This window comes from Erythrolamprus reginae, unplaced genomic scaffold (assembly GCF_031021105.1).
Source record: "Erythrolamprus reginae isolate rEryReg1 unplaced genomic scaffold, rEryReg1.hap1 H_15, whole genome shotgun sequence".
NCBI classification, from domain to species: domain Eukaryota; kingdom Metazoa; phylum Chordata; class Lepidosauria; order Squamata; family Dipsadidae; genus Erythrolamprus; species Erythrolamprus reginae.
Window position 1 is genome coordinate 377,574 of NW_027248468.1, and position 26,356 is coordinate 403,929.

Here is a 26,356-nt window from a genome sequence, read left to right on the forward strand (position 1 = left end):
CAGCCTATTGCCCCCACAATCCGGGTCCTCATTTTACCCACCTCGGAAGGATAGAAGGCTGAGTCAACCTTGAGCCGGTAGTGAGGTTTGAACCGCTGACCTTCAGATCTAGAGTCAGCTTCAGTGGCCTGCAGTACAGCACTCTACCTTCTGCGCCACCCCGGCTCATCAAATGCTTCTGACTTCATTGTCACGCCACCTGATTATAGGCCAGTGGGGGCGAACTTATGGCATGGGGGCCACAGGTGGCACACAGAGCCATATCTGCTAGCACTCGAGCTGTTGCCCTACTCAGCTTCAATATGCATGTGTGTGCCGGCCAGCTGATTTTTGGCTTGCCCAGAGGCTCTGGGAGGGCGTTTTTGGCTTCCAGAGAGCCTCCATGGGAATGGGAGAGGGGTTTTTTACCCTCCCCCAGCCATAGTTCCCTCTAAGCTGAGCAGTGAGCAATCACTCACTTAAAAATCATCATCAACTCAGAGTTTTCCAAACCTGCCCAGAAGCCAAGAGGGAAATTTAATTATTATTTCTGTGCCGCCCAGTCCCGAAGGGACTGCTGCTCAGACACTATACTTTTCCGCCCACCCCCCAAAAAATTAGAGGGAACACTGCCCCCAGCTCCAGGGAAGCCTTTGAAGCCTGGAGAGGGCAAAACACAAGCCTACTGGGCCCACTAGCAGTTGGAAAACAAGCTGTTTCCTGCCTCCAGAAGACCTCCAGGAGGCAGAGGAAGCTGTTTTTGCCCTCCCCAGGCATTGAATTATGGGTGTGGGCACTCACGAATGTGTGATAGCGCACGTCCATTACTGTTATGGGCAGTCCTTGACTTACAACCACAATTGAGCCATAACGTTTCCATTGCTACGAGAGATAGTGCTTACGTGACTTTTGCCCCTTTTTATGACCTTTCTTGCCACATTTGCTAAGTGAATCAGTGCAATTGTTAAATTAATAACATGGTTGTTAAGTGAATCTGGATTCCCCGTTGACTTTACTTCTCAGAAGTTCACAAAAAGGGGTGACATGACTGTCATGAATATGAACCAGTGTCTGAATTTTGATCAAGTGACCAGGGAGATTTGGCAAGGATTATGTGAAGAGTACTGTATTTCTCAAGTATAAGTTGCACCGGAGTATAAAACGCACCTTAGTTTTGGGGGAGGAAAATAAGGGAAATACTGTAATCTGCTTATCGGGTATTCATCTAGCTAGTGTCCTTAGCCTGGTCAGCTTCAGCACATTATTTTATCCCCTGGTTAGGGCTTTAAAAACTTATTTGGAGAGAGTAACAATGAAAGAGCTTGCAAGCCAGTAAAAGCTGGGAACATCGTTAGCACCTGGAAAGAGACATTCAAAGCAAGTAGAGCAATGGGGAAAAAAACCCTGAAAAGACTTAGGGCTTGGAAAACATTCTTCACAGAGTAACAATGAAAGAGCCTGTTGGGAAGGTTGTTAGCAGCTAGTTAGGGCTGGGGAGTGGGGGAAAGAGCTACATTTAGAATATAAGACTCACCCAAATTATCAGCCCCTTTTAGGGAGGGAAAAGGTGTTTTTTTTTTTTTTTTTGAAAATATACTTTATTTATTTACAAATATAATTAAAAACAAGGAAAGGGGTTGGGGGGAAGGGGGACAGAACGAAGGGTTGGGGGTGGGGTAGAGTAGGAAGGGGAGGGAGAATTCAAAAACAAAACATTTATGATAGAATTGTAATACATGTGAGTTGTAATACACAGGTGTCTTAAAGGGAATGTAATAACCAAAAACTAATTAAATTTGCAACAAGAAAATATATTAAATCTCTTTTTATCTGTCTTCTAACTAACCCAATACACACTATAAACATATTAACTACCTTTAGAATAACTAATCTTTATATACACCCATTATATCACCTATATACTCCCCACACTACAACCAAACAAAAGTCGTCCATAAAAACGTCTGCACTAAATGCAGATTCTTCTCTCTCTTTCTTTCCTTTTTTTTTCTTTCCCCCTCCTTTTCACCGCTAGAACTTTAATGCCTATATATACTAAGAAATATGACATTTGAGTTATAAACATATATAAATATTAAGATTAGGGAAAAGGTGGGTTTTATAGTCCGAAAAACACTAATCAAAAGTCACTTCTTCAGTAGCATTGTAGCTTTAAAAAGTCACTAAGTGAACTGTTGTAAGTTGAGGACTACTTGTACTAACAACCTATCAAACAAAATCAAGTATAGGTCATCAGTCAATTTGCATTATTTGGTTTAGGCAGCACTTGAGGAATCTTAGTCTAACCTTGGAAGACAGTGGGTTTTTGTGTTAATAGCAGAGCAATGCGGAAATCAGATGGTGCTTCAACAATGACAGATCATTTCGTACCAGGTAGTAAGATTATGTCAAAGATTTGCTCTACACTGCTTCCCAGCTCTAAGATAATAATAATATGTGGAGCCATGAAATAAAGCTTTGTCAACTAGGTCATCTTACTTATTTAATGCTTTCTACCCAAAGTCCAACTTATCATCAGTTCTGGTTTCATTTCAATCCCAAGCAAAGGTGCTGATCCTCCAAAAGGGTGTTTTGTGATGTTGGATAAGCCTAAATAACAGAGTTGTTGGAGGTCTTTTAGTGCAACCCTCTGCTCAAGCACAAAACCCTACACTACTTCAGACAAACGGATGTCCAAGCTCTCCTTACGAACCTCCAGTGATGGAGCACTCACAACTTCTGGAGGCGAGTAGTTCCGCTGATTAATGGTTCTCACTGTCAGAAAATTTCTCCTTCGTCCCAAGTTGCTTCCTTCCTTGATTAGTTCTTATCTATTGTTTCTTGTCCTGCCTTCAGGCGCTATGGAGAATAGCCTGACTCCCTCTTCTTTGTGGAACATTGCTACCAGGTCACCCCTGGTCATTAAACTTGACTCAGCCAAGTCCTGCAACTGTTCTTCATATGTTTTAGCCTCCAGTCCCCTAATAGAAACATAAAAACATAGAAGACTGACATCAGAAAAATACCTCATGATCCATCTAGTCTGCCCTTATACTATTTTTGTATTTTATCTTAGGATGGATATATGTTTATCCCGGGCATGTTTAAATTCAGTTACTGTGGATTTACCAACCACGTCTGCTGGAAGTTTGTTCCAAGGATCTACTACTCTTTCAGTAAAATAATATTTTCTCATGTTGCCTTTGACCTTTACCCCAACTAACTTCAGATTGTGTCCCCTTGTTCTTGTGTTCACTTTCCTATTAAAAACACTTCCCTCCTGAAACTTATTTAACCCTTTAACATATTTAAATGTTTCGATCATGTCCCCCCTTTTCCTTCTGTCCTCCAGACTATACAGATTGAATTCATTAAGTCTTTCCTGATACATTTTATGCTTAAGACCTTCCACCATTCTTGTAGCCCGTCTTTGGACCCGTTCAATTTTGTCAATATCTTTTTGTAGGTGAGGTCTCCAGAACTGAATATAGTATTCCAAATGGGGTCTTACCAGCGCTCTATATAAGGGGATCACAATCTCCCTCTTCCTGCTTGTTATACCTCTAGCTATGCAGCCAAGCATCCTACTTGCTTTCCCTACCGCCCGACCACACTGCTCACCCATTTTGAGACTGTCAGAAATCACTACCCCTAAATCCTTCTCTTCTGAAGTTTGTGCTAACACAGAACTGCCAATACAATACTCAGATTGAGGATTCCTTTTCCCCAAGTACATTATTTTACATTTGGAAGTCATCTTTTGAAATCATAATCATCTTTGTTGCTTTTCCCTGCAGTCTTTCTAGCGTCCCAGTACCTTTTTTATATCATGGCAACCAAAACTGGACACAGTATATTCCAGGGGTCGTCATACCAAGGCATTATAAAGTGGTATTATAAGTCACCTCAAGGACTTTTGGCAAAGGATGTTGGTCCTGATCTTGATTCTGTCTCTTTGTTATGCAGCATAGGATTGTGTTGGCTTAATTTTGGCAGCCACAATACACTGCTGGCTCATCTTTAAGGGATTGTCTACTGGGATGCCTAAATCCTTCTTGCAACTAGTGTTGTTGAGCCAGGTACCACCTGTTCTATACCTGCATCATTTGGTTTATATGAGCCAGGTTTTGTGAAGGGGAGAGTGAAAGGGAAGGGAGGTTTATTCAACAGTAGAAAATGGTCAGGATTTTTTTTTAATTAAAAAAAGGCTGGTTACATGTACAGAAACTCATGAACACAGCCCACCTCCTGGGAAATGTGCTAATGTTGTTGTATCTGTTGTGTGCTCTTGCGTTGTTGTGATTGAAGCTGAAGTAGTCATTGGCAGGTAGGACAGTGTAGCATATGATCTTGTGAGCAATACTTAGATCATGTTTAAGACATCGGAGTTCAAGGCTTTCAAGGCCCTAGTTTCGTAGGGTATTCTGTTTTGGATGGAGGAGTGAAGGGCTCTTCTGGTGAAGTATCTTTGGACATTTTCAAGGGTGTTAATGTCCAATATGCGGTATGAGTTCCAAGCAGATGAGGTGTATTCGAGGATGGAACTGGCAAAAAATTTGTTAGCTCTGTTGAGTAGTGTGAGATTGCCGGAGCAGAAACTACGCAGGATTAAGTTAACAACACTTGAAGCCTTTTTGGCGATGTTGTTGCAGTGGGCTTTGGCACTAAGGTCATTGGATATCAGTATTCGGAGGTCTTTTACTGAGTGGGGCTTGTCTGTGAGATTTTGTTTATTCAGTTTATATTTGAAGTTCTGATTCTTTTTGCTGATGTGGAGAACAGAGCATTTGTTGGTTGAGATTTGGAGTTGCAACTTGCCACGTATTAGAACAATCAGAGACAGTGTCAAGGTCTTTTTGGAGGATGGCTGTGTTATCAGTGGTGTTGAAGAGTTTGACATGGTCGGTGAAGAGAACACAGTTGCTTGTGATGTGATCACAAAGGTCATTGGTGTAGTAGAGAATGAAGAGTGTTAGGGTTAGTGGCAGAGAGGGAACACAACTTTTGCCCTGGCGAGGTTTTGCAATATTTATCTTTTTGTAGGTCAAGCAGATGACCTTGGTTGATGGTTTTAGATTGGGGAGGCCTATTGTGAGTGTGAGGGATTTTCATATCTTTTATTTATTTAATCAATTTTTATAGCCGCCTGTCTCAATCAATAACTCTGGACAGATATATCTTCAGGGGATTTTCCTTAGTTTTAATTAAGTTGCCAATATTGGCCAATTCTCTGTAGCAGGAGGCACTTAAGTCAGTTTCGGCCCAGTTATCAGAATTAGCAGGAAGGCTTAAGGGGGTCTTTGCTTTATTGTCTGGAGTTCACTGGCAGGTCAAAGATAGATCAGGTAGGCGACTGGTGTAGATGTTGAAGGATGACAGGGAGTTTTTTTTTTCTTCCCCCAATGATGATAGCAGATTATTTATTTCTTTGCGCACATTTTTTTAATGGATTTTCTCCTGGATGGAGGATGAGTTAATGTACTTTATAAAGGAATAAAATGTATCATCTACCATATAATTATATGAAAATGCAATCCATTTTCAAACGTTATCATATGCATAAAGACACAGGAAGAATATAAACAACGGAAAGACTTTCCCTTGTCTATAAGTGGTCCTCAATGTACAACCACAAATGGAACCAGAATTTCCATTGCTAAGAAAGGAAGTTGTTAAGTGAATCAGGTACTGAAGGATTGCAAAAAAAATTCACTACTACACTGTGGGCGTGGCTTATTTTGTGGGTGTGGCTTGCAGCCATAAGACCAGGTGAAAGTGGCTTAACAATCATGCTACCGGGAGATGGCTTAAAGGTCATGTGACTGGCTTAAAGGTGGCCAACTTGATATCACTCACATCAAGGGTTAGGGTTAGGGTGCCTGGCCTCTTCTCGTCTCAAAGAGATACAATTTCCCTATCTATTTACTATTACTGAACATCCAAAATGTACTATTTAATTCTATGTATATATGCCATATGTGTACATACATATTACACACAAGTACACAGAAATATACATTATCTTCTATATAAACTCTGTGTGTGTGTGTACATACACATACAGTTTATATAGACGATAACACACACACAGAGAGAGAGAGAGAGAGAGAGAGAGAGAGAGAGAGAGAGAGAGAGAGAGAGAGAGAGAGATCTAAAATTATACACATTCAACCTCATTTACTGCAATAGGAAAAACATGCCCAGAGCACAGATGGGGGGGGGGGGGATCAAAATTTTGCTACTGGTTCTATGTACCTGACCATACCCATAGGAGCCCATCACTGGAATTGGACCTAATTTTACAACGGTTTTTTTGCCACAGTTGTTAAGTGAATCAGTGCAGTTAAGTAAGTCATGAGGTCATTAAGCAAATCTGTCTTTCTTGGAAGTCAGCTGGGAAGGTCACACGTGGTGATCACATGATTCCCAAGATGCTGTGACCATTATAAATACATGGCGGTTGCCAAGGAACCAAATGGTGATCACACGAATACAGGAAAACAGCACCGGTCATAAGGGTGAGGACCAGTTGCCCAGCATCTGAATTTTGATCGTGTGACTATGGAGATACTGCAACAAGTGTGAAAAAATGGTCATAAGTCAAGTTTTTCAGTGATGTTGTAACTTTGAATGGTCACCAAACAAACTATCGTAAGTTGAGGACTACTTGTATATCTGGAACTGGTCTTGATTAAGAGAACAATATTGAATTGTTAGCTGTCCTTTAAGTCTAGATCAGTGGTCCTCAACCTTTCTAATACTGCAACCTCTTAATATAGTTCCTCATGTTTTGGTGACCCCCAATTATACGTTTAGTGCCAATTCTCTAGACAGAGCTTTAAGCTGATTGGCAGAAAGGTCAGAGGGACACCCCCACTGTAAACGCCCTGATTGGTTGGATTGTAAAAATATGTTCCAAGGTGCCAGAATAGAAGCTTTAGTTCCTAACACCACGGGAAATTTGTCTTTTCCCACGTGGTCTTAGGCAATCCCTATGAAATGGTCATTCGACCCCAACATGCTGTTTATTACTGTTGTTAGCTGCCCCGAGTCTACGGAGAGGGGCGGCATACAAATCAAATCAAATGAAAGAAAGAAAGAAAAGTAAGTAAGTAAGTAAGTAAGTAAGTAAGTAAGTAAGTAAGTAAGTAAGTAAGTAAGTAAGTAAGTAAGTAAGAAAGTAAGTAAGTAAGTAAGAAAGTAAGAAAGTAAGAAAGTAAGTAAGTCTCGACCCCCAGGTTGAGAACTACTTGACTAGAAGGATTGCATAACGATTCCTTAAATAGCGGAATGTTAAATCTTAATAGTCTCAACAGTGAGTTCCCGTTACTTGTCCCAGCTTCTGCCAACTTAGCAGTTCGAAAGCATATAAAAAAATGCAAGTAGGAAAAGTAGGGACCACCTTTGGTGAGAAGGTAACAGCATTCTGTGCACTTTTGGCATTTAGTCATGCCGGCCACATGACCACAAAGATGTCTTCAGACCCCACTGGCTCTTCGGCTTTGAAACACCCCTTCGAGTCAGGAACGATTAGCACGCATACGTGAGGGGAACCTTTACCTTTATTTAAATCTTAGCAGATGTGTCACACTCTGTATTAAGGCTGAAATAAAGAATCTACGTTTTGGCTCCAACATTTCAGAAGTGTGACCTCATTTAACGGGATGCTATTCTTATTTCTTTTTTTAAAAAAAAATAGTTCCCTGAATATAAATACAGTGGCACCTCTACTTACGAACTTAATTCGTCCGGTGACCAGGTTCTTAAGTAGAAAAGTTTGTAAGAAGAAGCAATTTTTCCCATAGGAATCAGTGTAAAAGTAAATAATGTGTGCGATTGGGGAAACCACATGGAGGGTGGAGGCCCTGTTTCCTCCCAGGAGATTCCTAGAGAAACCCCACAGAGGCTTCTCCCCGCTTTTTCTGGCCCTGTTTCCTCCAAGGAGATTCCAAAAGAGGCCCCACGGAGGCTTCTCCCTGCCTTTTCCGGTTACAGTTTCGGAGGCTCGGGTTTGTAAGTGGAAAATGGTTCTTGAGAAGAGGGAAAAAAACCTTGGAAACCCGGTTCTTATCTAGAAAAGTTCATAAGTAGAGGCGTTTGTAGGTAGAGGTACCACTGTACAGGTAGTCCTCGACTTACAATTAATTTGGTAACTGTTCAGAGTTACAATGATGCTGAAAAAAGTGACCTATGCAACCATCTCATTTTTTTTATGACAGTTGCTGTGTCCCTCGGTCACGTGGTTCCTTTTGTGTCCTTCTAACAAACAATGGAGAAGCCAGATTTACTAAACGATCATATTAATCAGTTAACAATAGCAATTAAAAACCATGGCAAGAAAGAGGCAAAATTCACTTAACAACTTTCTCACTTAGCAATGGAAATTTTGCGCTCAATTGTGGTCATGTTGAAGAAGGTTTCTCAGCTACAAACCATCTCTCTGGGGCACTAACTTTCTCTTTGCAATGATAATGCTGTTCAATTGTAGTTGGGTGTTGTAGGAAAAAATAGTTCATTTGGCCTAGTTTAAGCTACTAATTTGGAAGGAAAATCCACTGAACTCAGTAGGACTTTCTTCAGAACGGTTTCGTTTATCTTTTACATAAGTTTATAGGATTGTTCATTTAAGTTCCTGTATCTTAAAGCCACTGGACAAATAGCTACTCCATTCCGAGCCCGTTTTGTTTGTGCATCTGCCTAATTATTTGTCTCACATCATGATTTGTATTTTTTAAATTAAGGGAAACATTGATTCAATAAATATTGTTATAATGAATACTGCCTTGGCAACACAGCGCTTGGCATCAAACACTTACAGGCAGATTACATAAGCCTCCCACACTGGGGTTCTGTATTATCAATAACTGCTATTTTGCAGCAAAAATAAGTAATTGTTTCGCATTCAGCGGAAAGTAATTTTAACACAAACAGACACTACAGGGGGGGGGGGGAGATTTCCTTGGTTTTAGCTTTCTCTTCAACAGTCATACAATCCATAGGGCCACAATGGCGAACCTATGGCGCGCATGCAGGGATGGGCAACAGCCGGAATGGTCGGGAATGCCATTCCACCGGTGGAAACAGAGCGCGTAGGCTCTTTCTGTTGCCGCTGGGCATACACCCGCAACCGGCGCGATTCATGGAAAAATTACTGGAAACAGCAATTTTTACCCAAATCTCGCTGCTGTAAAGATGTCAATGTGAGATTTCAGCTGCTGCACATGCACAGCAGCCAAATCTCGCTGCAGCGCCTAGAGTGGCAGCTGGGAACAGCAAACAACAGCTGCCCACCCAAGCTCTGGCCGGGTGGCCTGCTCTCTGGTGGCATCTCTCGGCACATGTGGTAGAGCAGAGAGCTCGGGGCCGCCCTGCCTGCTCCCCGCGCCATGGCCAATCGACCAGGAGTGGTGGAACAGGCAGGCCACTTGTGGCGGCATCAGGGCAGCGGCTGACAATGTGGTGGGCGTAAGGGATCCGGCAGCTGCCATCACTCGTGCTGGCGCAGGGGGCGTGGTGGCGGCTTGGTAGTGGTTGGCAGTGTGGCGGGCAGATGGGAGCTGGCAGCTCCCATCATTCATGCTGGCGCAGGGGGCGGGGGACAGATGCTGGCAGCGCAGTGGGCCGGGGGCGACGGGGCAGGACGGCTCTTACCTTATTTTGCCGGTCACGAGATAGGCGCTCTTGTCTCCAATTTCCAGGGGGGGTTTGCTTCCGTGCACTGGGGCTTGAAATTGATAGCCCACCCCTGCACGTATGGCACAGGTAGCATGCAGAGCCATATCATAGGGCATGCGAGGAGTTGCCCTATGTCAGCTGCAGTGCACATGTGCGCACTAGCCAGTTGATTTTCGGTCTTGGGGAAGCCAGTTTCGCCCACTGGAGGCTTCCTGAAGCCCCAGAGTGCAAAAAACTACCCAATGGGCAAACCGGAAGTTTGGGAAAACAGACCTCTAGTTTAGCTATTGTGCTGTTTTTTTTGCACTCCGAACCTTCATGGAAGCTTCCTGAAGCCCTGGAGTTTGTAAAAGGGCAAACTGGCAAACCGGAAGTTCGGAAAACGGACTTCTGGTTTGCTCATTGTGCTCTTTTTCACTTTCCAAATGCTTCAGGGGAGCTCCCTTGAAGAATCCAGAAGGCAAAAAAACAGCACAACAAAGTCCATTTTTCTGAACTTCTGGTTTGCCCATTTTTTCACCGTTTCCAGACTTCAGGGAGGCCGGCACACGTGCCTAGGGATGGTGGTGAGGAATTGTGCGCATGTGCAGGGGCAGCGCGGGGCAGCACACATGCATGGGGGGAGGGAATGGATGTGGGCACATGCACGCGCATACGCACACGCATACGCACACACTTTTGGCACAAGAACTAAAAAAGGTTTGCCATCACTGCCATGGGGAATTAAATTGCAGGAAATGAAGGATATTACCAAAATTAAAAAATAAGAATCTACCGTGCCATCCTATTTCTGAATTATGTTTATGTAGGTAGTCCGCGACTTAACAACCACAATTGAGTCCAGATTTTATGTTGCTAAGTGAGTAATTTGTTAAGTGAGTTTTGCCCCATTCTATGGCTTTTCTCGCCACAAGTGAGTCACTGGAGTTCATAAGGTGGTGAGTTGTTGTTAAATGATTCTGGCTCCCCCATTGGCTTTGCTTGTTAGAAGGTCGCAAAAGGGATCACGTGACACGGTAAACGTCGTAAATGTGAGTCGGTTGCCAAGCATCTGAAAGTGAGCCAGGTGACCCTGGGGATGCTGCAATGGACGTAAGTGTGAAAAATGGCCATAAGACACTTTCTTTTCAGTGCCCTTGTAGCTTCAAGCAATCAACTATTGTTAAGTCGAAAACATGTTGTAAATCAAAGACTACCTGTACCGTACAAAATATCCAGATGTTAAATTCAACTGTATTTCACATTAATTATTTCAAAGTTTTGCAATTTTCTTTCCTATTTTCCGTGGCCTCCACTTTCCATGCAAGGCTGTTCCTCATTTTGCAGAAATTTTTAATTTCTTTTTTTTTTTTTAGCAAGAGGAGGCATTCTAAATTCTCTCTCTCTCTCTCTCTTGCCTCCTCCACTCAAGATGTAACTTCAGACAGGGTCTAAAATTAACCATCTGAAAAACCAGAAGAACAGATTCCGAGCAAGGCCATTTTGCTTTCAAGCAAAACTTTCCAGCTTATCTTGCTGTTCCTTACTGTACCCCTTATGTGACTCAAGGAACCTCAAGGCAGGCTGCATCATTTTACAGGTAGTCCTCGACTTACAGCAGTTTATTTAGTGACTGTTCAAAGTTACAACAGCACTGAAAAAGGTGGCCTTTTTTCCCACACTTACGACCATTGCAGCATCCCCATGGTTGCTTGGTTTACATTCAAATGCTTGACGAGTGGCTCATACTTATGACTCTTTGATCAACTTTTGAAACTTTCCAACAAGCAAAGTCAACTGGAAGCCCAGATTCACTTAACAACCATGTTACTCATTTAACAACTGCAGTGATTCATTTATCACGTGACAAGAAAGGTCGTAAAACAGGAATAAACTCATTTAACAACTGTCTTGCTTAGCAATGGAAATTTAGGGCCCAATTGTGGTTGTACCTCTACAATATTTCACGTAACAACCCAATTAATTAATTTTTATTTTTAACCAGGGCAATCTGGTCTATGGGATGGAACATACTGCTCCAGCTTTCGCCTTTCAGCCCCAATCCAGGAGCCTTTGCAGACAGTCGCTTTCATGACAAATCATTTTTTTAATGTCAAATTTTATATTTACCGACAAAGAAATAAAGGGAGACTAGTATAAATCTATTTTAAGCTATTTAGCTCTCATCATCTAATCATACCCTTCTGGGGTTTGAGCCCGGGTTCGAATCTCAGAAGGGTATGGCTAGCTGATGAGAGCGAAATGGTTTGAAATAGAACTATACAAGTCTGCCTTTACTTCTTTGTCAGTAAATATAAAATTTGATCCAACTAATGTTTAAAGAAATTGGATGAATTGAATTATTTGGATTATGATCGTCACTTGGGTTGAACAGGAAGGAAATTCAAGCTGTCTAGGAAGTAAGGGGAGGAGGGGAGGAGGGGATGATATGAGAGATATCTCATACTGGCTTGCAAACGGTTTATTCCTTTGGCACCTTGTGGTTTGTTTCCAGTGGCGACCAAAAATTTACTCTCCTGACTATAAATTGATCTTTGGCTTGGGGAGAATTGATTTAAAATCATGGCCTGCAATTACATGGGCACTTCCTTAAGCACAGGGTACAGCTAGAAGCATGAAAAATGAAATTTATTGTAAATTAAAATATACATGGAGCACCATGTTCTCTGCAGCAGGAAGTCGGTATTTAATTTTAAATTAATTTACTGTGAAATCAAAGCATCTTTTCAATAGGGGTGGTTAATGGATGCTAGACAGACTGAGAACACTTATACGGATATATAGTAAAGATTTTCCCTACTGAGAGGGAACTATGCGATCAACCAGATTTGCAAAAAAATAAAAATAAAAATAAAAAAATAAAAAATAATTACAGTGTGATTCAGAACAGTAGATAATGACTTCCCTGCTTTCAAAGTATGAGCAGCAAATTAATCAAGCTTTTTCCAGAAAGCAAGAAGAATGAGCCTGGAAGGGATGAAGAAAACTATTTAATAAGCTAGTTCTGCTTGAAAATACCTCCTTATGACCCACTTTGTGAACCTTGTAAACCAGGGGATTTCCCTTCACACTTAACAGTAATTTGAGATGGAAGATGTATTGGTTTCCTACCAAACCTGTAGAGGTAGTCCTCAACAGTGATGGAGCTGAAAGTCTCCATGAGGACCATTATATGAGGATTACCTGAACCAAAAGTCATCTCACCATCAGAATTAAGAGGCTCCTCTGACGAAATTAGCCTAGATCTGTTTCAAACTCTCCTGGATCCAATCAGTGAATCAGAAATTATGTAATCTGCTTTCCATAGACAGATACAGTAGTACCTCTAGATACGAGCTGCTCCACATGCGAGTATTCCAAGTTACAAGCCATGAGGGGAGAGAAATTTCTGTTCCAGACCCGAGCTCAAATTCGGGATACGAGCTGAGCATCCACTAGGTGGCGCAAGAATCCTTGCTTCTGGTTATCTCGGAGGGGGAAAAACAAAGTCTAAAGCTAACGAGTTGTTCGACATACAAGCTCCCTTCTGGAACGAATTAAACTCGTATCTAGAGGTACTACTGTAGTCCTCAAATTACAATTAGTTTAGTGACCATTTGAAGTTATAACAGCACTAAATAGATGACTTATGACAGTTTTTCATACTTATGATCATCCCCATGGTTATGTAATCTGGAAACTGACTGATGCTTGCAATGTCCCAGGGTCTTGTTTTGAGACCTTCTGATAAGCAAAGTCATTGGGAAGACAGAACAGAAGAGAATAGGATGCTGAGCTGAAGTCAAAGGGACCTTTGCGTAGGTCTTTGGAGATTTAAGATGCTGGAGGATATAAAGGATATACAGTATAGGATATTTATATATCCTATATATATGTTTGGTTTTACTATAAGGGTTTTTTAGTTGTTTTATTAATTGGATTGTTACATGATGTTTTTTTTTATCATTGTTGTTAGCCACCCCGAGTCTGCGGAGAGGGGCAGCATACAAATCCAATAAATAATAATAAATAATATATCCTACAGGGTATATAGAGAGAGCTGAGGTGGCGCAGCAGGTAGAGTGCTGTACTGCAGGCCACTAAAGCTGACTGCTAGATCTTCAGGTCAGCGGTTCAAATCTCACCACTGGCTCAAGGTTGACTCAGCCTTCTATCCTTCAAGGATGGGTAAAATGAGGACCCGGATTGTGGGGGCAATAGGCTGGCTCCGTTAAAAAGTGCTATTGCTTACATGTTGTAAGCCGCCCTGAGTCTAAGGAGAGGGACGGCATAAAAAAATCGAATAAACAAATATAGTGCAGAGTCATATTAACAGCATCATCTATCGATCTATTTTCTCAGTATGCAAATTACAACAGTGGATCTGTGATGGTTCTCAGGCGGCCGAGCAGTAATCTTTCAAAGGTCTTCATAACTGCAGATGCTAGAGCAACCAGTTTTAGTCATTCCGTTCCTGGATGACTGAGATTAAGATGGAGGGTTTCTTCAGCACTGGGATGATAGTGGAGCATTTGAAGCAGGAAGGAACATAGCACAACTCTACTGATTTATTAAAAATGCAGGTGAAGATGGGGCCAGTTGGGTAGCATAAGTTTTTAAGCAAAAAGGAGTTGTTATCTTGTCTGGACCTGATGTATTTCCTGGATTTCTCTATAATCACCAGAGGTGATGGGCCCAGTGAGATAGGGAAGGTTGTAGGACACTTGATTGTTGTTGTTTATTTATTTATTTTTTAAATATTTTTTTATTTACAAATATAAATACGTAAAACAATACAAATACAATAATCATACAAAAGCAAAAAAACCCCAGAAAAAACAAAACAATACATCAATTGAAATACACTTAATAAAATATGGGTAAGTGCACAGCAATGATCAGAACTGTGTATATCCTCTTAAGCCAGGTTATAGCTAACTTTAAAAATTCTATATAGCTTATAAAATTTACAAAAAAATGAGAGAGAGAAAAATATATGTAGCATGAGAAACAGATGTTGGTCTTAATTAATAATTCATAACTTTATCTTATATATTCTAATAAGCTTTCACCAGATGTGATTATTATTTACATAGTCAAGTGGGATAAACTTGGCTGTTGTTTGATGTGTCTGAGATGGAAGTTGTGGATTTAGGTTTCAGTAAAACATGTTCAGGTCATCTGCCAATTGTTGACTTCCTCCTGCGAAAGAGGTTTGCCACTAACCGGTGATGTTTTTAAGTGTTTCCCACGTTTGCTGGTTCATTTGTTGAGAACTGATTCCTTATCTTTTCAGAGTAGCTTCTTTTTGCTGCTCTGATCTCCCTTGTTAATACATTTCTGGCCTGATTGTACAGCGTTCCGTCACCTTTTCTGTAGGCTTCCTCTTTGGAGCGACCTAGCTGCTTAAGACGTACTTAACAACGGTGCCACTGATTTAACAAGTGCAGTGATTCACTTGCAAGAAAGATTGTAAAATGGGGAAAAACTGACTTAATACCTGTCCTGTCTAATGACAGGAAATTTGGGCTCAATTAGGTGGTCCTAAGTACAGTGATACCTTGTCTTACAAACGCCTCGTCATACAAACTTTTCAAGATACAAACCCCGGGTTTAAGATTTTTTTGCCTCTTCTTACAAACTATTTTCACCTTACAAACCCACCGCCGCCGCTGGGATGCCCCGCCTCCAGACTTCTGTTGCCAGCGAAGCACCTGTTTTTGCACTGCTGGGATTCCCCTGAGGCTCCCCTCCATGGGAAACCCCACCTCTGGACTTCCATGTTTTTGTAATGCTGCAGGGTAATCCCAGCAGGGGAATCCCAGCAGCACAAAAACGAGTGCTTCACTGGCAACGGAAGTCCGGAGGTGGGGTTTCCCAGCGAGGGGAACCTCAGTGAAATTGCAAAAACACAGAGGTCCAGAGGTGGGGTTTCGAGGACTTCGGTGTTTTTGCAATGCTGCGATTTCACTGATGCTCCCTTCCCTGGGAAACCCCACCTCTGGACTTCCGTTGCCAGTGAAGCACTCGTTTTTGCAATGCTGGGATTCCCCTGCTGGGATTCCCCTGCAGCATCGCAAAAACACAGAAGTCCGGAGGTGGGGTTTCCTATGGAGGGGAACCTCAGGGGAATCCCAGCAGCGCAAAAACGGGCGCTTCGGCTGGCAAAAGGGGTGAATTTTGGGCTTGCACGCATTAATCACTTTTCCATTGATTCCTATGGGAAACTTTGTTTCATCTTATAAACTTTTCACCTTAAGAACCTCATCCCAGAACCAATTAAGTTTGTAAGACAAGGTATCACTGTATTTGCACTACAGGTATCATTCTTTTTTCCTTTTCATGATTTACTTAAAAGTGTGACTTTTGATGAATATATTGGAGGCTGTTTTTCTCTCTCTCTCAGTGCGCTGGGGGCCCAATCCACCAAAAAAAAACCCCACCTTTCCTTCTGCAAAAGGAAATGGAGTAAATAAATATATTTAGGGTTTTTTCTGCCAGGACAAGCAACTGAAGGAGCAACACTACACAAGCACAGCGATCGAAAGCCAGACTTCTGAGTTTTGTGAAGAGTTAAGTGAGTTGCAGATGGACAAGCTGTCAAAATCAGAGGTGGTTCTTCCACCATCAGACCAGCAAGAGGTAATGGTGATGCTAGGAACTTTCTGCATGCCATTATCTAGCCACGTTTGAAACTGCATGAAGTAAAATTAGCTGGTGGTGGTTGGGTTGCATGCCACAATATGCATGGGAATGGAATAGAATAGAATGTGGGATGGAATGGAATGGAATGGAATGGAATATTCCTTATTGGCATGATTGGACACACAAGGAATTTGTCTCCTTGTCTCCTTGTCTTATTAGTATACATACAAGCAACAAGTGATAATCATGATCATAAGATGCAATCATCATAAATAAGGATTATAAATTCTATACAGGAATCATTGAGTCTGTCATCTGCACCTCTATAACTGTCTGGTTGGGCTCTGCAACCCAACAAGACCAACACAGACTTCAGAGGAGAATCAGAACTGCAGAAAAAACAATGGCTGCCAACCTGCCTTCCATTGAGGACCTGTATACAGCATGAATCAAAAAGAGGGCTGTGAAAATATTTACTGACCTCTCGCATCCTGGACACAAACTGTGTCAACTCTACCCTTAAAACGTCTCTACAGAGCACTGCACACCAAGGCAACTGGACACAAGAAGAACAGTTTTTTCCTGAATGCCATCACTTTGCTAAACAAATAATTCCCTCAACACTGTCCAACTATTTACTAAGTTTGCACTACTATTACTACTAGGTTTTTCTCATCATTCCTATCATCCTTTTCCTCCCACTTAGGACTGTATGACTGTAACTTGTTGCTTGTATCCTAAGATTTTTTTATTAATATTGATTATTTCTTCATTGCTTATTTGACCCCTATGACAATCATTAAGTGTTGTACCTCATGATTCTTGACAAATGTATCTTTTTCTTTTATGTACACTGAGAGCATATGCACCAAGCCAAATTCCTTGTGTATCCAATCACACTTGGCCAATAAAGAATTCTATTTATTTAATATAGAACATTCAGTGACAGTCATAAGATGCAATAAAAGCAATGTGATAGACATAAGTTGCTAAAAGAATAACTAATAGGAAAGATGGGAAAGATAATAGTAATACAGCCTTACTACATGGTTCAATATCGTAGGGCGGTGATAGTGAATCTATGGCACTTGTGCCACCGATGGCACGCGTAGCCATATCTGAGGGCACGTGAGACTTTGCCCTATGTCAGCTTCATGTGTCTGCTGGCCAGCTAATTTGTGGCCTCCTGGAGGGCAGGGGAGTCCATCTCAGCCCTCCCCAAGCTTCAGGAAAGACTCAGGAGCCTGTGGATGGTAAAAATGGACCCTATGGGCTTACAGGAAGTTTGTTTCCAAACTTTGGTTGGCCAATTGGGTTGTTTTTTCACAATTGGATTATGGGTTTGTGTGTTCACCATCACAGTCCTAGTGCTTAACAAGAAAGTGTGGTAGGAATTAGTTGTTTAGCAGAATGATAACATGAGAGAGAAAAACCCTGTCTCTGTCTCTAGTTGTTTTGGGATGCAATGCCCTATAATGTCATATTGAGGGAAGAGGTTGAAATAGTTTATTTCCAGGATGCAAAGGGTCTGTAAATATTTTTATAGCCCTCTTTCTGGATCAGGCAGTATAGAGGTTCTCAATGGAAGGCAGGCTGGCTGCGATTGTTTATTTCGGCAGTTCTAACTATGTAACATTAATTAATCTAACGTTAAAGAAAAATCAGTCAGAACTAGTGACTGGAAAGAAGAATCTAAATAATAAATATGGAAATTCTGGAGACCTCACCTACAAAGAGATATTGATAAAATTGAACGGGTCCAAAGAAGGGCTATAAAAATGGTGGAAGGTCTTAAGCATAAAACGTATCAGGGAAGACTTAATGAACTCAATCTGTATAGTCTGGAGGACAGAAGGAAAAGGGGGAACATGATTGAAACATTTAAATATGTTAAAGGGTTAAATAAGGTTCAGGAGGGAAGTGTTTTTAATAGGAAAGTGAACAGAAGAACAAGGGGGCACAATCTGAGGTTAGTTGGGGGAAAGATCAGAAGCAACGTGAGAAAATATTTTACTGAAAGAGTAGTAGATGCTTGGAATAAACTTCCAGCAGACGTGGCTGGTAAATCCACAGTAACCAAATTTAAACATGTCTGGGATAAACATATATCCATCCTAAGGTAAAGTACAGGAAATAGTATAAAGGCAGGCTAGATGGACCATGAGGTTTTTTTCTGCTGTCAATCTTCTATGTTTCTATGGAAAGTGTTAATGCCAGCAAGAATTTCTCTGTTAAAAGCATGTGATTGTTTGGAATTGAGCCCATTTGGAATGAGTGGCAGGATCAGGAAAAAAGAAGTATCTGGTCTTAATAGAGTACGGAGTCAAACTTTCCAGCGTGAAGCAGTGGCCGAACGCAGCAACAGCAACCAATGCTTTTTTTATTCCCTAACTTTAAACTGCTTCCGCCCCAGAAATTAAATATAATCTTCACTGAGGACATAAACAAAGAGGGGATCAGAGAACATGGCATCTGGCCATAAAATGCCGTGGAATCAGGCAGGGGTTAGATGAGGCAGCCCAAGAGTCGACATGAAAGAGAGAGAGAGAGAGAAAGCGTTGCAGGAAGATTGCTGTTTCTGAAGGCTTCGTTTCTACTCTTGCAAGGTCTCTTGGGATGTAGTCTAAACTGCCTGGGAACTATCTCAAGAGCCGTCTCAGAGCTGTGCTAAAAGTCCACATTCAGCTGCATTCAAAAGCAACAGGACCAGAGAACACTTCCCTAGGAGCCCTGGGCTAACCAATAATTTTTTTTTAATCCATTTGTTTTATTTATAGATGTATTTAATTCGTTTGCCGCCCTTCTTCCCACCACACGTATCACAATGCACCATTTTAGTAAGGTGGAAAGCAAGATAATTGTATTGGATACACACACACACACACACCAAAAATATCAAAAGTCTGCAATCTGACAATATAGGTAGTCCTCAATTTATAACCATTGGTTTAGTGACCATTTGTTATAGCAGCCCTGAAAAAAGTGACTCAGGATGGGTTTTTGCATTTAGAACAGTTGCAGCATCCCTGTTGTCATACGCCCAGAATTCAGATACCTGGCAACCGGTTCATGTTTGACAGTTGCATATCCTGGGGTCACGTGACCCCCTTTTGCAACCCTCTGACAAGCAAAGTCAGTAGGGAAAGTGGATTCACTTAATAACGGTTTTATCAACTGTTCTGTCGGGCTCTCTGGTAGACTCTTCCCAAAAATTCACAGGTACAAATTTCAGACACACACACGTTTGAAAATTCAAAACCATTTCTTTATAAGGAAAATTCACTTAACCTAAGCCCTCTTTTTGTATAGCAAAGAGCACTCGTCTCCAAACAAACTGGTAATTTGTACAAGTCCCTTATCAGTTCTGTGATACTTAGCTTGCAGCTGTGAGGCAATTCACAGTCCTTCTTCTTTCACAAAGTGAAACACACTTTGCTCTGGGTTAGTTTCAAAGCGGGGAAAAATCAGCACACAAAAGGTCAAAGTCAGTAAAGCAGTCACGAAACACAACGATCAGATAATCCTCCACAATGGCCAAACCCACAGGCTGCTCTTTATAGCAGCCTCACTAATGACCACAGCCCCACCCAACCACAGGTGACCTCATTTTCTTTGATAATAATCTCTCAGTTGTTGCTGCCTATGCATCGCTCTCCGCATGCGTGGCTGTATCATTAACTCTTGTTCTGAATCCAAGGAGGAGCTAGATAATTGATCTCCTTCTGAGCTGTCTGCCCCACTCTCCTCCTCCCTGTCACTCATGTCTTCTTGGTCAGAGGAGCCTTCATCATCAGATTCCACCGGGGGCAAAACAGCCCTGCAGCATGTGGAGGTCTCCCCCACATCCACAGTCCTTGGGGCAGGAGCTGGGCCAGAGCTAACCACAACAATCAACACAGTAAACAACTGCAATTATTCATGTAACAGCTATGGCAAGGTATGTTGTTCAATGGGACAGAACTCATTTACCAACCTTCTTGCTCAATAATGGCAATTTTGGGCTCAGTTGTGGTTGTAAGTGAAGGACTACTTGCATCCTTATTATTCTGAGCTCAATTAGAACAACTCCAAGGAACCTGCAACTCTTCACTTGGGAGGTTATTGCAAAAAATGAAGGCATGGGGAAAGGAAAAAAAATACATGGTAAAATAAAAACGGATCTTACAACTTTGAGTTTTGCAGATCTCAAGATAAAACTTGTAAACTGAATACTTTTTAAAAAAACACGCCACACAAATCTGTCTCTTAGTAAAATGTCTTAGTTGAAAAAAGGTGCTAATAGACTCTAGACTCTTTATTACCGCAGAGTAGTACAGCTCTCCTCCTACAAAGAGAAGTGGTGGGTGGGTGTAATTGATGCTCAAACCATTCAGGAACAGAACAGTTCACCTAAAATTCAGGGAATCCTATTTTCTTCCAGCTTCTCAGTGCCAGGTGAAACATGACACATGCTACTCCGACAATTAACAAAAAAATGCATTCAGTCAACATCCCCCACATATTTTCATAGGTGCTGATGGAAAACATTAGGGTTTTTTCCTTCTTTCTCATCTTTCCTTTTTTTTATGGATTCTTGCCTGGCGCAGGATTCACTCAACCAATCAGTCAGTTAGTTCTGGAGAGCTTACTTACTTTGAAAGCCTGCACCCTCTTTGTGCTACTTAATGGAAATATTCCCCAACTGTGAATTTTGCAAAATTCCCCTTTATTGACTTAAAATGCTGCCCACCCATCCTAATGTTAGCCCAAAGCCATGTCAAGCCTGAAATTATGGTCCTTATTGCCAATTCCTGTCCTCTTTCATATCAGTGTCCAGTGGCGTTGCTTCTGTTTGGGAGCCTGCCAGTCATTACAGTAGATTTTCTGCTCTGGTGCTGTTCATGCTGCTTCTTTTCGGCACATCACTGTACAGTATTGTAGAAGAAAAATCCATCAGGATCATATCTAACTTTATTTTTTTTTAACCCTTCTTCCCAGGCATTATATCCGATAAAAGCTAGCAAAAGAGAACTATCTCCAGAGAGGTCCAGAGAAGCACTGTTGGGTTTAGAGAGAGAGAGAGATAGAGAGAGGCCAAGATTCAAATACTTGTGGAATTTAACAACACATGGCTAAGTGAGGAATTCTGGGAGGTGAAGTCCACAAATCTTTAATTTGCCAAGATTGGACATGCCTGATATATGCATTGGGTCAGGGGTAGGTGAAGTTGGCTCTTCGTTGACATGTGGACTTCAACTCCCAGAATTCCTGAGCTAGCATGATTGGCTCAGGAATTCTGGGAGGTGAAGTCCACAAATCTTTAATTTGCCAAGATTGGACATGCCTGATATATGCATTGGGTCAGGGGTAGGCGAAGTTGGCTCTTCTATGACATGTGGACTTCAACTCCCAGAATTCCCGAGCTAGCATGATTGGCTCAGGAATTCTGGGAGTTGAAGTCCACAAGTCATAGAAGAGCCAACTTCACCTATCCCTCCATTATTATTATTATTATTATTATTATTATTATTATTATTATTATTAATTAGATTTGTATGCCGCCCTTCTCCGTAGACTCGGGGCGGCTCACAACAGTGTTAAAAACAATACATGGTAACAAATCTAATAATTTGTTTGTTTGTTTGTTTGTTTATTTATTTATTATTTATTATTTATTTATTTATTTATTTATTTATTTATTATTTATTATTTATTATTTATTATTTATTATTTATTATTTATTATTTATTATTTATTATTTATTATTTATTATTTATTATTTATTATTTATTATTTATTATTTATTATTTATTATTTATTATTTATTATTTATTTGTTTGTTTGTTTGTTTGTTTGTTTGTTTGTTTGTTTATTTATTTATTTATTTATTTATTTATTTATTTATTTATTTATTTATTTATTTATTTATTTATTTATTTATTTATTTATTTATTTATTTATTTATTTATTTATTTATTTATTTATTTATTTATTTATTTATTTATTTATTTATTTATTTATTTATTTATTTATTTATTTATTTATTTATTTATTTATTAGATTTGTATGCCGCCCCTCTCCGTAGACTAATTTAAAATCTAAAATAATAGTTTTACATTAAAAAGTCTAAAAAAACCAAAAAACCAATAGATAAAATACATACACACAGTCATATCATGCAGAAAATTACATAGGTAAGGGGCGGATGTCTCAGTTCCCCCAAGCCTGACCACAGAGATGAGTTTTAAGGGGTTTACGAAAGGCAAGGAGGGTGCATTGGGTCATTACAATACAAACTCAATCTTTTCTTTTCTGTGTCGCAATTAACTGCGAACATTAAGCTGTAGAGCATCTGTTGTGACATTATGAGGCATGTCATGTCATCTTCATCACATCTCCACTTATAAATATTTTGTGGAGCCAGGTGTCAAACTCACGTTGTCATGGAGGTGTCATGTGACGTATCAGGATTTCCCCGCCCCTTTGCTAAACTGGGCGTGGGCGTATGATGCATCCAGGCCATGGGCCATAAGTTTGACAGCCCTGCTGTAGAGGAAGGAGGTAGATCCTGCTTTCGTCTGTCTTGCTTGGGCCTGCACACAATTGGGGAACCCAAAAGCATGCCAGATGTTGCATACCTGACCTTCAGTTGGATGGAGGCCTGCTTAGAGGAGAGAGCAGTGCTTTAATAGAGAGGTTGACAATTCAAGCAGGGGGTTTTTTTTCATGAGTTGAGAAGAAGGCTTGAGACTTAAGTGGAGAATGTGGTGCCATGAATGTGTATGATAAAGAACAGGCAACACACAGACAAGGAAAACAGTAGAAAAAGCAGCAGATGGTTGTTGATAAATAGACCACTACCAAACACATTAGGAGTAAGAGAATATTACAGGTAGTCCTCAATGTACAACAGTTCATTTAATGATCGTTCAAAGTTACTACGTTGCTTTAAAAAGTGTCTTATGGCCATTTTTCACCCTTACCACCATTGTAGCAGATGACATATGACAACTGACTCATAGTTACGACAACTTCAGTGTCTTAGGATCACATGATCACTCTTTACAACCCTCTGATAAGCAAAGTCTATGTAGTTAAATGAAGCTAGATTCATTTAACAACTTGGCAAGAAAGGTAAAAAAAAAAATTGGGACAAAATCCACTTAACAAATGCCTCACTTAGCAACAGAAAGTTTGGGTTCAGTTGTGGTCATAAGTCAAAGTCCTTGACTTATGACCATACTTGAGCCCAAAGTTTGTTTATTTATTTATTTATTTATTCAATTTTTATGCCGCCCTTCTCCTTAGACTCAGGGTGGCTTACAATATGTTAGCAATAGCACTTTTTAACAGAGCCAGCCTATTGCCCCCACAATCCGGGTCCTCATTTTACCCACCTCGGAAGGAGGGAAGGCTGAGTCAACCTTGAGGCGGTGGTGAGATTTGAACTGCTGACCTACAGATCTACAGTCAGCTTCAGTTGTCATTGCTAAACGAGTCAGAAGTTAAATGAGTTGACCCCATTTTATAACCTTTTTGCCACAGTTGCTAAGCAAATTCCTGCAGTTACTAATTGAATCATTTGGTCATTAAGCGAATCTGGCTTTCCCCGTTGGCTTTGCTTTTTTGGAAGCTGGCTGGGAAGGTTACAAAATGATCCCATGACCTTGGGACGGTGCAACCATCATAAATACATGCCAGTTGCCAAATGTCCAAATTATGATACCGTGCCCACGAGGTTACTGCAAGAATTGTAAGCATAAAAATGTGGCCATAAACCACTTTTTGTCAGTGTCATTGTAATTTTGAACAGATACTAAATGAATGGTCACAAGTTGAGTACTACCTGTATTGCTTACCTTCTTTGCTACTGTAATTACTGTCTGGCTTAGTGTACTCTGCTTACACAGTTGTATTTTGTGTGTAAGGAGTCTGCGATTTTTGTGTGTTGAGCCAGAAATGTGGCAATTCTGGTATATTAAAGAAATGATGGGTGAGACAGCCGATTGGTGAAAAAACGGTGATCAAAGGAGTGGAGTCATTTTAAAGCCATCTTCCTTTTTGGGGGAAAAATGCTTTGAGTAGTTTTTCCATTAGTCATCCATTAGCTGAGCACTTATTAGTCAAACATAGCAAAAACTGGGACCAAGTTTGCTTCTTCTTAGGCTACTGACCAAATGTTATATGGATATTTCCTTTTAACATCTCTCTCTCCAGCCCAGTGAAAGGGCCATGTGTTTGGATCATCTTTTTTGTTTAAGCCGCAATGGTTCTAATGCCCCAACCATAAGTCTAGCGCCAATTCTCCCAACAGAGCTGATTGGCAGGAAGATAAGTGGGACACACCCACTGTAAACGCCTGATTGGTCAGATTGTAAAAATATGTTCCAAGGCGCCAGCCCAGGGAAAATTTGTCTTTTTCTACGGTCTTAGGCGACCCCTGTAAAACGGTTGTTAGACCCCCAAAGAGGTCCCGACCCCCAGGTTGAGAACCACTGGAAGGGAACCAGTTAAGCTTAGTGGTTGAGACAAACCAGGCTATAAAACAGGAGACTGTGAGTTCTAGTCCTGCCATAAGCGTGAAAGTCAACTAGGTAAGCCTAGTTCATCAGGAGACTGTGAATTCTAGTCTTGCCTTAGGCAGGAGAGACAGCTGGGGGACATTGGGCCAGTCATATTCTCCCATCCCAGCTCACCTCAGGGGCTTATTGTGAGGAAAATAAGAGGAGGAAGGAATGTAGCATATGTTTGCCTTGTGTTTTTTTTTAAATAAAGGCAGGATTTTTTAAAAAGGAAAAGATTTCCTCTATTCAGTCATGGGGTGGTGCCATCAATAGTCCAAAGACATTTCCCTGGTCATGTGACCAGCATGATTGCATGCCAAGGCATTGCCCTCCCACCAAACTGGTACCTATTTCTCTATTTGCATTTGCCTGCTTTTGAACCGCTGGGTGGGCAGGAGCTGCGGTAATTAACAGGAGCTCACCCCATGACGCAAATACTCAGGTCTTGAACCTAGGTTGCAAGGTTTCCACTTGACAAGCTCAGCTCAGCCATCTCACATCCTCCCCAGCTCCTGGTCCACGGACCAGCACTGGTCCATGGCATGCCAGAAACCTGACCATGCCAACAAGCAAAACCCCATCCACAGGGTGCAGGCAGCACACAAAACCACACACCCCTCCAGCATGTAGAAAAATATATCTCTCTACACAAATGATCACTGATGACCAGAAGGTTGGGGACCGCTGCTCTAAAAGGCAGGATATGCCATATTTTTTGGAGTATAAGACGCACCAGAGTATAAGACTCACCCTAATTTTGGGGGAGGAAAATAGAGAAAAGAACCTGCTTTACCAAGTCTTCATCTGGCTAGCATCCTTAATCTGGTCAGCTGCAGCACATTATTTTATCCCCTGGTTAGGGCTTAAAAAAAACTTATTCCGAGAGAGTAATAATGAAAGAACTTGCAAACCAGTAAGAGCTGGGAAAATCATTAGCGCTTGGTTAGGGCTGGAAAGAAACATTCGGAGCAGTAGAATCATGGGAAAAAAAACCTGCAAAGGCTTAGGGCTTGGAAAACATTCGCAGAGAGTAACAATAAAAGAGCTGGCAAGTTGGCAAGATCATTAGCACCTAGTTAGGGCTGGGGGGAAAAGCTTCTAAAAAAGCTACATTCAGAGTACAGTAGTACCTCTAGATACGAGCTGCTCCACATGCGAGTATTCCAAGTTACGAGCTGCGACGCGAGTGAAATTTCTGTTCGACACCCGAGCTCAAATTCAGGATACGAGCCAAGCTTCCACTAGGTGGCGCAAGAATCTCCTTGCTTCCAGTTATCTCGGCGCGAAAAACAAAGTCTAAAGGCATTCGTTCGAGATGCGAGTTGATTGACTTACGAGCTCGGGTCTGGAACGAATTAAACTCGTATGTCGAGGTACCATTGTATAAGACGCAACTGAATTTTCAGCCTCTTTTAGGGAGGAAAAGGGTATATACTACTCCTTTTATTTATTTTTATTATTTATTATTTATTTATTACTTAGATTTGTATGCCGCCCCTCTCCGAAGACTCGGGGCGGCTCACAACACGTGGAAA

At 41.2% G+C, this 26,356-nt stretch overlaps 1 protein-coding gene across 1 annotated transcript in view; it reads left to right on the forward strand.

Annotated features, from left to right (window-relative positions):
• The window catches only part of LOC139155356 (sodium channel protein type 5 subunit alpha-like), a 377,085-nt gene that overhangs the window by 242,319 nt on the left and 108,410 nt on the right, over positions 1-26,356 (forward strand). The window contains exon 14 of the mRNA XM_070730487.1: positions 16,135-16,275. Within this exon, the coding sequence (XP_070586588.1) occupies positions 16,135-16,275 (141 nt within the window). The remainder of the gene's footprint in view (positions 1-16,134; positions 16,276-26,356) is intronic.